This window comes from Ceratosolen solmsi, unplaced genomic scaffold, assembly GCF_000503995.2.
Source record: "Ceratosolen solmsi marchali unplaced genomic scaffold, CerSol_1.0 scaffold35, whole genome shotgun sequence".
Taxonomy (NCBI): Eukaryota; Metazoa; Arthropoda; class Insecta; order Hymenoptera; family Agaonidae; genus Ceratosolen; species Ceratosolen solmsi.
The window spans coordinates 8,573,860-8,587,386 of record NW_011948423.1 but is presented as its reverse complement, the minus strand read 5'-3'; the positions used below and the strand labels follow the sequence as shown (position 1 = coordinate 8,587,386).

Here is a 13,527-nt window from a genome sequence, read left to right as displayed (position 1 = left end):
GTTAGAAATACTCACTTTCGGTGCTAGAACTTTTTTCCATGCATCGCTTCTCTGTGTATATCAAAGACAATTTAATCTGATAGACTTATAGTGTAGACTTTTAAATTCACCGCAATATAACGGATTTAAACTTTCATACAATAATTTATAAAGCTTATTTATAATTCGTATGTAATTGTACTTTTTAAATTAGTGTATTTATAATAATTTCTATTTTCATAACAATAGTGTCAATAAGTAAGCGTTAAAATTGTAGAATTATTTGTATAAAATAACGTTTAATTTACTATGTGGCGTACAGATGTAATATTGTTTCATATACGCTATTAGAATTAAATGGAAATATGTTTATAAATTTGTCTGTGCAATCAAAATAAAATGGAATCATTTATTGTCTTATTACTCGTATGACAAATGAATTCATAACATTTTTGTCGGTTATAGTCTTTGTAGTAAGTGATTTGTTAAAACATGATGATACATCCAAATTATTTTCTTTGTTCGTGGTCAATAAAACAAAAAAGGATGTTTGTAAAATTTTTTATAAACTTAGAACAGCATTGTTTATTAATGTCAAAATTGTGTTTGATAGAGAAAAATGTTCATAATAGGAGTTATGTGACTATTTGATTTACTACTTAGATTAGTTTAATATTCTTTTGTTATGATTTTATAGACTATATTTATAATCTCTGTCCGAAATGTATTCAACAAATAATATTTCATGCAGAATACAAGTAATATGGTACGGTACTGTTTCACTATTTTTATATAGTTCTGCAATGAAGTAATTAATAGATCATAATTTAATTTATAATTCGTATCATTAATATTATTAATAATAATTAAGAATTATTAACTTTTGTGTAATTAATTATATTATTTCAGTTTCTAATAAATTAATAAAATATCCGATGTTACCAAACATGTAAACGAATTAGAAGCATTGAAACATAGATTGAATAATTTATTAGATTTAAAGTTACTTCAGAAATAATTTCTTCTTCATTCGGATATATTAATTTATATACCTGATTGACATTGTTATAAATAGTGAAAATTAATATACTCATAGGATATACATTAAGCGCAAAAAATTATTAAATAATTAACTTTATTATAATTAATAAATTGAATTACTTAAGACTTAATGTTTGAAATTATTCTATAAAAAGTGTAGTAAAACGACTTCTTTTTGTTCTTCAATAACATAAATCAATATTAATAAATAATTCATAATCAATAAATACATAAACAAATATCAATAAAATAAACAATTATTACAAAGCTAGGTGTTATATCTTTTTGTATTGAAAAGATCTATATATTAATACGTATATAATTATTGTTATTCTGCTTTCTAAGTTTACTCATCTAAAATTAATATCATATATCCAAAAGAAATCTTAATTTCTTATATCGAGTATTTCTTTTATAATTGTAAAATACTTTATTTTATCATAAATAACATAATTATAATAATAAATCTTAAGATAAATATTTATTAAAATAATTTTAGTATATTCATAAATCTATGGGTTAATAGATTTTATGTGAAAAATAGAAAAAATCATCATTTAATTAATACAAATATCATTTAAATTATAAAGTTATAATGATATTCATTTAACATTCTATTTACTATACTTCCATTTTTAACATAAAATATTTATTACAATAAGATTGTGTATAGTAATTTATATTGCTTTTTTTATTTTTCAAACAAATATTAAAAATGTAATAAACATTGAATTATCTAGACATATGTAGTTAATAATTATTATAATATACTTTAGTAAGTTACAAATATTTATTAATAAAAAAAAAAGTAATATAATATAAAATATTATACGAATAAAAAATATATATTATCAATATGGCAATAGTTAAAACACAACGTTAAAGTGAAATAGAAAAAAAATGACGACGGTAATTCGCCTAAATCTAGACTTTCGCAATTCACATTGTTTTCGGCTCAAGATGTGATATTCGAGCCAAATTTGATAGCTAATTAGCTGCAACATCAGCAGTCAACGCAGAAAAATGAAAAATTGAACAACGAATTATAAATTGATAGAATCCGAAGAAACGAAAGCAATAGTAGTAATTAGTAGCTAATTGAAAACTGCAGATGGCCCGAATACCAAAATTTTGTGAAAACAATGTTGAGTGAAACTGGAAAGAAGAAGAGCGTTGAAAATTTTAAGTCAGAATAGATGGATAAAAAGAAAACCAGATCCAAATATTATAAATATATTCTGATTCAAAGCCAAAAATAATAATCACTTAGAGGTGTACATTAGTATTTCTCGCATTATGTGCTGATTCTGTATAAAAAAAGATAAATATTTAGTAAGTGTTGGAGATTTTTATGTTTGAATTATCAATTCTTACTTTAATGCTTAAAGTATTTCAATATCTCATGTTCTTCATTTTATGGTCATTATTACATGGTCATACTTTAAATTATATATAATAATACATATATAACAATATTATGTTTCCAATATATTTTTAAATAAATTAAATGACAGAAATAAAACATATTTTATATTTATAATTAATGTTAAATTATATTTTTATGTAAAAACTTTTATAATCTAAACCTTTAAGTAAAATACATCGATGATAATTTTATATCATAAACAGAATAAATGTATTGTTTTTTTTATATACTTTTATATATTGATGAAATTATTTTAATATCAAATGATTTAATTATAAATACTTAATGCTACAGAATTTATTTACCTTTGAAATTACGATATAAATGTAATTTTAATTTATCAGAATATAATATGCCTACCATTATTCCATGATTCATTCTATATGATATTTATATAATTTATGCCATATATTCTTTTATATTTATTATAATATAGACTATTGGAAATTTTAGTCTTAGTTCGAAAAAATATATAAGTAACGTCAATTTTTCTAAATAATCATTTTACACATTTTTGTTCTCGATCGTTTCAAATTTTCTGCTTATATGTGACTATAATGAAACTATTCAAATAAATTAGTATAGTTGTAATAATCAAGTTATTATATAAAAATATACAATAGTTATTAAAGAATATTTAAATTTGTAAAGAAAATTAAAAGAGAATTCCAAATAAATTATGCACACCTGTTGTATTACTTATAATTGATATTTCTCTAAATAGACTGTTATTTGTAGAATTTAATAAAATTTTGCATCATTTCAATATACAGTAATATAAACATTTATAATAAATAGAATTAAAGACGAGTAATGGTGATTTTATAGTAAGCAATTAGCAGAAAAATAGAAAATAAAAGACAGGCACATTTGATAAGCGGGGTTCGTTTACTCGTTCGAGAAGAACATTAAGAAATTGCTTCACGTACGGGTCTTTTAAGCTTCAAAATTGAAGCTTTCTCTGTTTCGCAGTCACGTTATGCCCATTTCCACTTACGATCCTAGATGATCGTAAATAAAAAGAGCTTTCCATTTCCGAGGACGTTGCATCGTATAGTACTTGCGCAAGGATATAGTGAACATAAATATACCTAAAACCTAAAACATGAGACTACGGCAATTACGTAGAATAAGTTTTTTTTTCGAAAAAGTGTTTGAAATCACTTCATAAAAGTACTTGAACAAATCTCGACAATTTAATAATGAATGACATATATTTCATTACATAATAATGCTCGAAGAACGACCAATAATTCACATGCACTGTTGGTTAACGATCTGAGTGTAGAAAAACACATTATTAATGGCTAAGAGACAGACAAAGACGAAAGTGCGATAGAAGAGAGAACTATAAAATTCATTTATGGCAGTTGTGCCAAGAATGCAGTGAACGCTGACAAAATCGTTTACTAACTCTCTCTCTCTCTCTATCTATCTATCTATCTCTCTTTTTTACCCTCCCTCTTTCTTTCATCTCTTCTGAATGAAGACAAAGAGTAAAGTCCGTAAGGAACAGAGAAAACGCAGATAGGATCTGAAATTTCATGTTACTGCTTTAAACCACAGTGAATTTAAGTTTGTAAGGATCTGTGATACTTTTTTCATTTTTTTTTTTTTTTTAATAAAAATGGTTTAATTCTTATTCAATGGAAGATGAAGAAATCATTAAGATTGCACTCATACATTCGCGGTTTTTAAATAGACAGGAATATAGAAATTTAATTTAATTCTCAACAGTCATGAGCAGTAGATGTCTACTTTAGCTTATAATCTTTAGTTATAATAATAATAATAATAATAATATTAATAGTAGTAGTATTAGTAGTAGTATTAGTAGTAGTAGTAGTAGTAGTAGTAGTAGTAGTAGTAGTAGTAGTAGTAGTAGTAGTAGTAGTAGTAGTAGTAGTAGTAGTAGTAGTAGTAGTAGTAGTAGTAGTAGTAGTAGTAGTAGTAGTAGTAGTAGTAGTAGTAGTAGTAGTAGTAGTAGTAATAGTATGGGGGCGTCAGACCGCAACTTTCGGTATTAAAAGCGAATGTACTGCAAACAAGAACCTATCAACATAGCGCTACGAGCGATCTGTCGGCACGTCACTTTTGCGCCGCAGGTGGTGTTTAGATATTTACATATTTGCTTTATGTACTCTTAGTTTGCATCCTTTTGAGATAAGAACTGATTAGCTTTAGAATCTATTACATCTCCAAAAGATGTAGATTAAGCAACAGCTGCTTATCAATACTGATATATTAATTATGTGTATTATCGGAAACAAAAATTTGTTAAGACTTTTAATAAGAAAATATTTCAAAACACTATTTGTTGTAATAATTTATATCCAACTAAGCTTAATAACGAATAATTATAAAATTTATATTGGCTATTTAAATGATATAGATAGATAAATAAGATATTATTTTCTTCCTTTTTTCGAAGTCAATATTATAGTATCACATGAATACTTGACTACGTATATTTTCTGTTATAGGTTTGACTTTCGAAGGAAGATACGCTATTACATGAGTTGGATGTGATGTGACGTTACGATGACGCAACATTTGCAAAGAGAAGGAGTGTGCTTTAAAGCACGTTGCCTCGTTAATGTAATATCCTTCCTTCTCTTAATTCCATCCTTCTTCATATCTGAAATTCACGCCCAAGCAGCAGAATGTCCGCCATCCGAGTTAATTCCAGGATGCTCCTGTTACAACTTCGAAGATGGACTTTTTCTTGAATGCGTCGGCGCGTCAGAGGAAACATTGAGATTAACCCTACTTGGTGTTATGAATTCAGCAGGCTAGTTGAATTCTTTAATTTACCGATAATTATCTTCGAAAATGTATCTATTAAATAATCATAAATAATTCATAAAAATAATGACTAACCATTATTTCAAATATTTATATTTAATAATGAAATAATATTAAGGGGAATTTTTAAGTTTTTTTAAAAGTTGTCAATCACAAAATTAATTCCAACATAAAAATATTAAATATATAAAACATTGATTAAAATTTGTATTGTTCTTTACTTTTAATATATAACATTCTGGCTAATTAATAAACGATTAATTGACGATTCTATACAGAATTAAAGATAAAAATTAATATTTATTTTTAATGTTTTATGAAGTTTTTCGTATAACAAAATATGAATTTCATTAAATGAAAATTAAAAACTTGCAGTTAATCGTGAGTTAATTATATAATAACCATACAAATAATACAAATAAATACTTTTTCGATTCCATACTTATTTCAATAACAATTATAATAAATGTATAAATACTTTATTTACTTTTATAAAATTAATTATTCATACGATAATATTTAATATTTAATTTTGCATTAAATTTCTATCCAATTACAATATAAAAAAAAAATTTGGTTCAAGAAATATTAACATAACAGTCTTTAATAATAATTATAAATTTTGAATTTCAATAATTCTATTAAGATATAATAAATTTCTTGTTATTTTATTTGTATTATGCTCAAATAATACTATACTAACGCACCTATATTGTTTTAGGAGAAGATGCATTTGTACAATCTCTTAGTATCTACGAGCTAGATAAGATTATAGAAGAATTAAAGGAAAGTGCATTTCCCGCAGGTTCGCAGATCGGGCATCTGCAAATTTCTCATTCGTCGCTGCGCGACATTAGTGAATCTGCCTTTAAAAATTTAAAAAATAGTTTGGAATCACTAGCATTAATTTCCGGTCGTTTGACTCAAGTTCCACAAAAAGCTCTTGCAGAACTACATAAACTGGCGGCCTTGGATCTCGAGGCTAATATAATCCAGGATCTTTCATCATATTGCTTCTATGGGCTGAAATTAATGAAGCTTAGTCTTAAAGGAAATCAAATTTCTAAAATATCAGAGTATGCATTCGCTGGACTTGAGAATTACTTAACAGATCTAGATCTCACGGAGAATAAACTTAAACTCTTTCCAATGACATCATTAAGGCGACTTGAGAGTCTGGATTCATTAAGACTTGCTTGGAATGAGATATCAGAATTGCCAAACGATGGATACTCATTATTAAACTCCTTACTTATTTTAGATTTGAGCAGTAATAATTTTGATAAACTCGGTGAAAATTGTTTTAGGCCATGCCCAATTGTACAAACTTTGTCACTTTACTATAATAATATTGAAGATGTTGATAAAAATGCTTTCATATCATTGAAAGATCTCGAGTCTATTGATCTCAGTCATAATAAAATAGTATTCCTTGATGCCACTACATTTAAAGCCAACGAACGTCTGCGTACAATTGAACTTAGTCATAATCATATACATTATATTGGTGGAGTTTTCGCAGGACTGCCAGAGTTAAGAGAACTTTACCTAGCCGAAAATAATATTCTTGAAATTCCAAGTGATGCATTTATAGGAAGCATTAGTTTGAGTGTGGCTTACTTTCAACAAAATGCAATACGCAGAATTGATGGAAAAGGTCTTGCGAGTCTCAATCAGCTTGAGCAATTACATTTAACCAACAATTACATTGAAAAGATTCCCACAGAATTCTTCAAATATTGTGATAAACTTACTTCCTTGTCATTAGATGGTAATAAGATACAAGAATTGCATGTTGGTACTTTTTCAAAATTAGAAAAACTACGAGAGCTACGATTACAGGATAATCAAATTAATGAAGTAAAACGTGGTGTATTTTCACCGCTGCCGGCACTCCAAGAACTTCATTTACAGAATAATGCAATTGTTAATATTGAAACGGGTGCATTAAGTACATTGAGCAGCTTACAACATGTTAATCTCCAAGGAAATCAGCTGACAGTGTTAGGTGACGTTTTTCAATTGTCATCGGACACATTATCAAGTGGTAGTTCATTAGTCTCTATTCAGTTGGACAGCAATGGATTTGCCATATTACATAACAATTCATTGCGCGGCCAAGCTTCTGTAAGAATCATGTGGTTAGGCCATAATAAATTGACGCATTTGCAAGCACCACTGTTCCGTGATTTGTTACTGGTCGAGCGTCTTTATTTAACGAATAACTCTATATCAAAAATTGAAGATGCTGCATTCCAACCAATGCAGGCACTGAAATTTCTTGAGCTAAGTATGAATAAATTAAGTCACGTGACAGATCGTACCTTTTCCGAGCTGCATGAGCTTGAAGAACTGTATCTTCAAGATAATGGCTTGCAAAAACTTGATCCATATTCCTTAACAGCGTTGAAAAAACTAAAAGTCTTAGATTTAGCAAACAATCAGTTAACAGTTTTACAGGATGCTGTATTTCAAAAGGGATTGCCAATTCGTAAATTAAATTTAAAAAACTGTTCCATTCAAACGATAGAGAATGAAGCATTTTTAGGTCTCGTGGAGCTAATAGATCTTAATTTAGAAAATAATCAGCTAACCGCCCCAGCTCTTCAAAGACTTCAAATTTCAGGATTACAGATTCTTACAGCTTCTGGAAATAATTTTAGTCAGCTGTCGGAACACAGCTTCAATGGATTACCCGCGCTGCAGCAGCTTATATTAGACGATGTACAAATTTCTCAAATGTCCGAAAATATTTTCGTTTTAAATGTGAACTTGGCAAAACTTCATTTAAATCATAACTATCTACGTACATTACCACCTGGTATTTTCAATAATTTATTAGCACTGCGAGAATTGCGTGCTGATTATAATAAACTCATCGGTCTTCCATATTCAGCTCTTGCAAGTTCGAAGAATTTAGAAATTTTATCCTTATCGCATAATAATATAGCAACTGTAGATGTTGCTAGCTTATCAGGATTAAAGAATTTACGAGAAATTGATTTAAGCCATAATAAAATTGAATCAATGTCTGGATTTGCATTGGCGAATCTTTCTCGCTTATTTTCAGTCGATTTAAGCCATAATAATTTAAATGCACTACCTGTAAATTTTTTTACTCACTCATCGATGTTACGACGAATTGATCTCTCAGAAAATAAATTCAAACAGATTCCTGCCATCGCTCTATCTGGACAAAATCTCCCCGGATTAACATGGCTAAATTTAACAAAAAATCCCTTAAGTAAAATACACGAAATACCTTCGGAATCAATGTATCCTCTATTACAAGAGATACACATATCAGGTACTAATTTATCCATACTTACGTCGCAGGATTTCGAAGCTTTTCCTGCGCTTCAGTATCTTTTCATAAGTCAAAATAGTATTTCTCGAGTATCACCTGGCGTATTTCGTAGTCTACCGAATCTATTAACCCTTCATCTTGGAATGAATACTCTTGATATTTTACCTCAAGAGCGGCTTCAAGGACTGGAGCATCTGCGCATACTCAATCTTACTCATAATCGTTTAAAGGAACTGGAGGAATTTCCAGAGGACTTAAAAGCATTACAGATACTAGATCTCTCTTTCAATCAGATCGGTACAGTCGGCAAAGTAACATTCAAGAATTTGGTCAATTTAGTCGAGCTTCATCTTTATGGAAACTGGATCAATACGATTTCGAGTGAAGCATTTCGTCCTTTGAAGAAACTTCGACTCCTTGATCTTAGTAGAAATTACTTGGAGAATCTACCATTGAATGCTTTTCGACCTCTAGAGACACAGATACGAAGCCTTCGAGCTGAAGGCAAGTAAAATATATTCTCGTCTTTGACGGAGAAATATTTTTTAATTAATTTTTTTCTTCATTAGTCTAATTTTACTTTCAACCATTGTTAACAAACCATTGGATAATACTTCTTATAGATAATTTATTTATTTTTTTTTTAGAAAATTTTTTTATCTAAGTCTCTTTGTGCTTTTACGTAATAATATTTACTTATGCATAAATAAATATCGAATTTAGTTAAACACCTGTTATGAAATTATTATTTTATCAATTACATTAAAGATTAATTTGTGATATTGATAACTCTGTTTAAATTGATAAATGAATTTATCATAGAGTAATATAAAAAAAATAATAATAATAAAAAAAAACAAGCGATTGTTTCGTAAAAAATATTAAAAATTATTTTGAAATTTTAACAAAATTATTTAATTGACAAAAAGGTTTTCATGACCTATATTCATATATTTCGATATTTTATATTTTTGTTTATCAATTATAGAAAATCCTTTGAACTGCGGATGCGAATCTCAAGAGCTTTGGGAGTGGCTGCGAGACCATCAGAAACTAGTTGGCGGGGTAGGTCGAGGTCGCGGTAAAAGCAGCGTAGGAATAAATGATGTTGAAGGAGGTTTGTTAAGATGTGAGCAGCCGCCTGAGCTTCGAGGTTTAGTATTTCTCGATCTGGATCCTCATGCATTCTGCTCAGCGCCATTAGTACTAAAGCTGGCTATTCAAGATATCCAGCCTTTTTCTGTTCTCGTTTCTTGGCAGAGCAGAAATCATTCTGGGTTACATGGATATCAAGTTGCATATCACGCTTTGGGTAACGTAGATGAAGTAAGTGATGTTTCAAAACTATAAATTCACGAATTGTCTTAGGCTTTTAATTAGATGGACAAAGTAATTGGAATATTTTCAAAAAATGAATGTATCTTATAGTACAATATCTTAAATAATTGAATAGATAATATAATTATAATACAATTGACGCGTATAATTGTATACGATTAACGGAAAAACATTACCAACTAAAAGAATACATTCCAGTTGAATGTATTATAATGTTTGCATTTCTTTTCAATAATTTTGAATTACTGAGTTCTGCACAAATAATGTTCTAAATTGAATTCAGCATTAATAAAAACGTATTAAATTGTTACATTCGATATTTTTGAAAATTGGTCCATGAATATTTTTATTTAGCTAGAGTTAGAATTTTAACTCTAAGTGAAAATCTATGCTGCAAAAAATTTGAAGAAATTAAAATAAATTTTAGTATTTATTCAGATACATTACAATATTTTATTATAAAATATAATTATATAATAAAATGCAATTTTTAAATTAAATATAAATCACTGTAACTTTTATATTTAAAGTTTGTGCCCATATTTATAATACAATCACCGTAAATACTATCGTAAATAATTATTTTCTAAATTATCATTAATTTTCAAATTGTAACTTGCGTTTGCTCATTAATCTTGTAAAGAATTAAAGATATTTTTATAATATATCATAATTTAGTACTACGAAATTAGTGTTACAAAAAATAAAAGAAAAAATACAATTGTTCCAAACGTATATTTTGTGATTCTTTAAAAATTAACGTCTGCTACGTGAGCTATTATTTATGATCCCAAGAAAGATTTATATTTTTTGTAAAATTTTGATTTATAAATTATTTTTTACTTTTAAGAACGGTTGGTTAAAAATATTCTATATAAAATAACATATAATTTATATGATAGTTTATATAATATTTATATAGTATATAATTTGTTTTCAAATATTTTGATTTAATAATGAAAATAAAGTTTGTTGAAATTTCTATTTATAGTTAATTAAAAATATTTTTAGAATTTTTTCTGCAGTAAAAGTAAATTATCATTCAAAGTACATTGCCTAAGCATACAAATTTTACATGAGTATATAATAGTCATATAACATTGAAAAATGTTTCATTTTTAAATAAGAATTGTTCATTTTTCTGTGAATATTTATTTTTTGAAAGCTATTATTTTTCGGTGAATTGGGATTGTTTTATTTTCTTGTAAAAATAAAATTTTAGTTTATAATAAAGGTTATATTAGGATTAAGTGAATATAAAATATACTAAGTTCTATTCAACTGTACTACTGAGAATATGATGCATTATGTAATTTATAACTTTAGGAATGTTGTGATTTATAATTCAAATTTATTCAATATTATCCATATGTAAACTACAGCGTACCGAATCTTTATGATACAATCATCAATATTTCTTACCTTATTTCTCTTTTTATAATTCAAAAATTTTTTATAGGTAATTTTATCAACTTTATTAATAAGATAAAATTTTACAACACTGACACAATGCATATGAACTTTTCTTTAAAGTATAATTTCTGTCCGATTTTTTTATTGTTAAAATAAATCTACATGAAATATTACATCTTTAATGAATGTGATTATGCATAAAGAATTAGCTTTTAAGTAGCAAATGCTTTAAAGCAATTTTCTACGTGCAATACAAAAGAAAAATATATATTATGCATCATATAATGAATATATAAAATGCAAATTCATATAATGAAAAGTATAATATACAACTTTTTTCAAGATTTATGAGTGAATCAAAAACACTTGTTTCACATAAAATTAATAATACTCATACATCAAATACAATTATACGAACACGTTAAAATGGTCTCTTACGATTTATAATAATACTATATGTAATGTTTTGGTTTGCTTTTTAATTTTATTTTTCATTTAGCCTTTACTAACTTATCCACTACAAAAATTGGTTTTTCAAAACAAAAAAAATAAAGAAAAAAAATTAAAAAATAAAGCCATTCTCGAGCCAGTGTCTTTTACAAGTTCATCGGGTATTCATTGAATTACATTGATATATATATATATATATATATATCGATTAACATTAACTTCTTTATTTATCGCAATATTATGCTAAAAATCAATTAAAATATTAAATAAGATGTTTTTTTATATGATAGCGACAGCAAAATTATTATCGTTATTTTAAAACTATAACATTAATGATATTTTTAAAAATTCTTAAAAGCCTTGAATTTCATCTGAAATGGGAATTAAATGATAATTTCTGCCATCAAAGTATCCAGACACGCTGAAGTAATTATTACTAATTACACAAAATATATTGATCGCCATTCAGACACAACACGCACACACTCACGCACGTGAAAGACATGGCATAAAGAGTATACCGCTCCAAAAAAAAAGCTTCATATCAATAGGCTTTTCATATATATATTTCTTCTGCCGTCCATATGAAACGCAAATTAAACAATAGAAGAATTATAGAGAAATTGCAAAAACATGTGTTGCAGGTGCGCGGGAAGCTCTTGGATCCGAAAGCTCGTTCAGTGCGGCTGACGAAGCTCGTCCCTGATACACGCTATCTTATCTGTGTGCTGGGCCTCGGCAGCTGGGGCACGCCCATCCCTGAGGACATCAACAACTGGCAGTGGAACGCTTCGCAGGACGACGTAATCGAAGGTTCGGCACATCCAGTGATGGTTAACTCGGCAATGAGTCGCTGTACCGAAGTGCGCACCCTTGAAGCTCCCAGTTCAGTAGTGGAGGATGGGGCTCTAGGCGATAGAGGCAGCCTCGCCAGTATCCTCACCCGACGCCTCGGTCTTATCGTTGGCAGCTGCATGGGCTTCGTTGTATTCGTCGTGCTTATATCCGTGCTCGGCTACATGAAAATGAAAAAGCAGCGCGCGGCTGTCAAAAGGGAGCAACCTCTAGCTCCAAATCCGCCCGAATACATGTCTTATCGGCACTTCTCGCTGCAGAGCGGCGATCGCCCGGACAACACCTGCCCGAGCTTTATCAGCAACATCGGCACTACTGCCCTCAATTCGTAGCACAAGCCCAACGAGTCCTGCGATGACGAGCAGGACATTGAGCTCAAGAGCGTCTCAGCGGGTAGGACCATCTTTGCCTGATTCGGACACAGACAAGTGAATTGTCAAGGTTTAGAGAGTGGCGCGTAGTGGGGCGGAGTGAACGATGAACGATGATACGACTGACGGTAAACGGGCGGGCAGGGTCGTATGAGTCGGGAAAGTGCGGACAAGGACTGGTATAAGCACGGAGTGTGAGAAGAATTTCGAATTATCGGATGATAAAAGAGGGTGCACAAAATACGAGCAACGATGCGATAAATTTTCACTATATAATTTAATGATTATTCACGGTATCGAATACGATCCATTTCTCGAAGACTGATTTTCTAAAGCGTTTTCTTTTCTTTTTAAGCTTAAGGTTATTATTATTATTATTATTATTATTATTATTATATATATATATATATATATATATATATATATTTACATTGTAAAAAATAAGGAACTGTAATGAGAGTGGCAAATGTTTTATACGCCTTAAGAAAAACCACGAAGTTGTATAATGCACGTGTATATCTATATAGCGCGAAAATATTACA

At 28.6% G+C, this 13,527-nt stretch overlaps 1 protein-coding gene across 1 annotated transcript in view; it reads left to right on the top strand.

The window, feature by feature from the left end:
- The window catches only part of LOC105362343 (slit homolog 3 protein-like), an 88,147-nt gene extending 75,106 nt beyond the window's left edge, over nt 1-13,041 (top strand). Inside the window, exons 2-5 of the mRNA XM_011499771.1 lie at nt 4,930-5,237; nt 5,973-9,062; nt 9,547-9,884; nt 12,404-13,041. Coding sequence (XP_011498073.1) covers nt 4,988-5,237; nt 5,973-9,062; nt 9,547-9,884; nt 12,404-12,946 — 4,221 coding nt within the window. The 5' untranslated portion in view covers nt 4,930-4,987 and the 3' untranslated portion in view covers nt 12,947-13,041. The remainder of the gene's footprint in view (nt 1-4,929; nt 5,238-5,972; nt 9,063-9,546; nt 9,885-12,403) is intronic.
- The last annotated feature ends 486 nt before the right edge of the window (nt 13,042-13,527 follow it).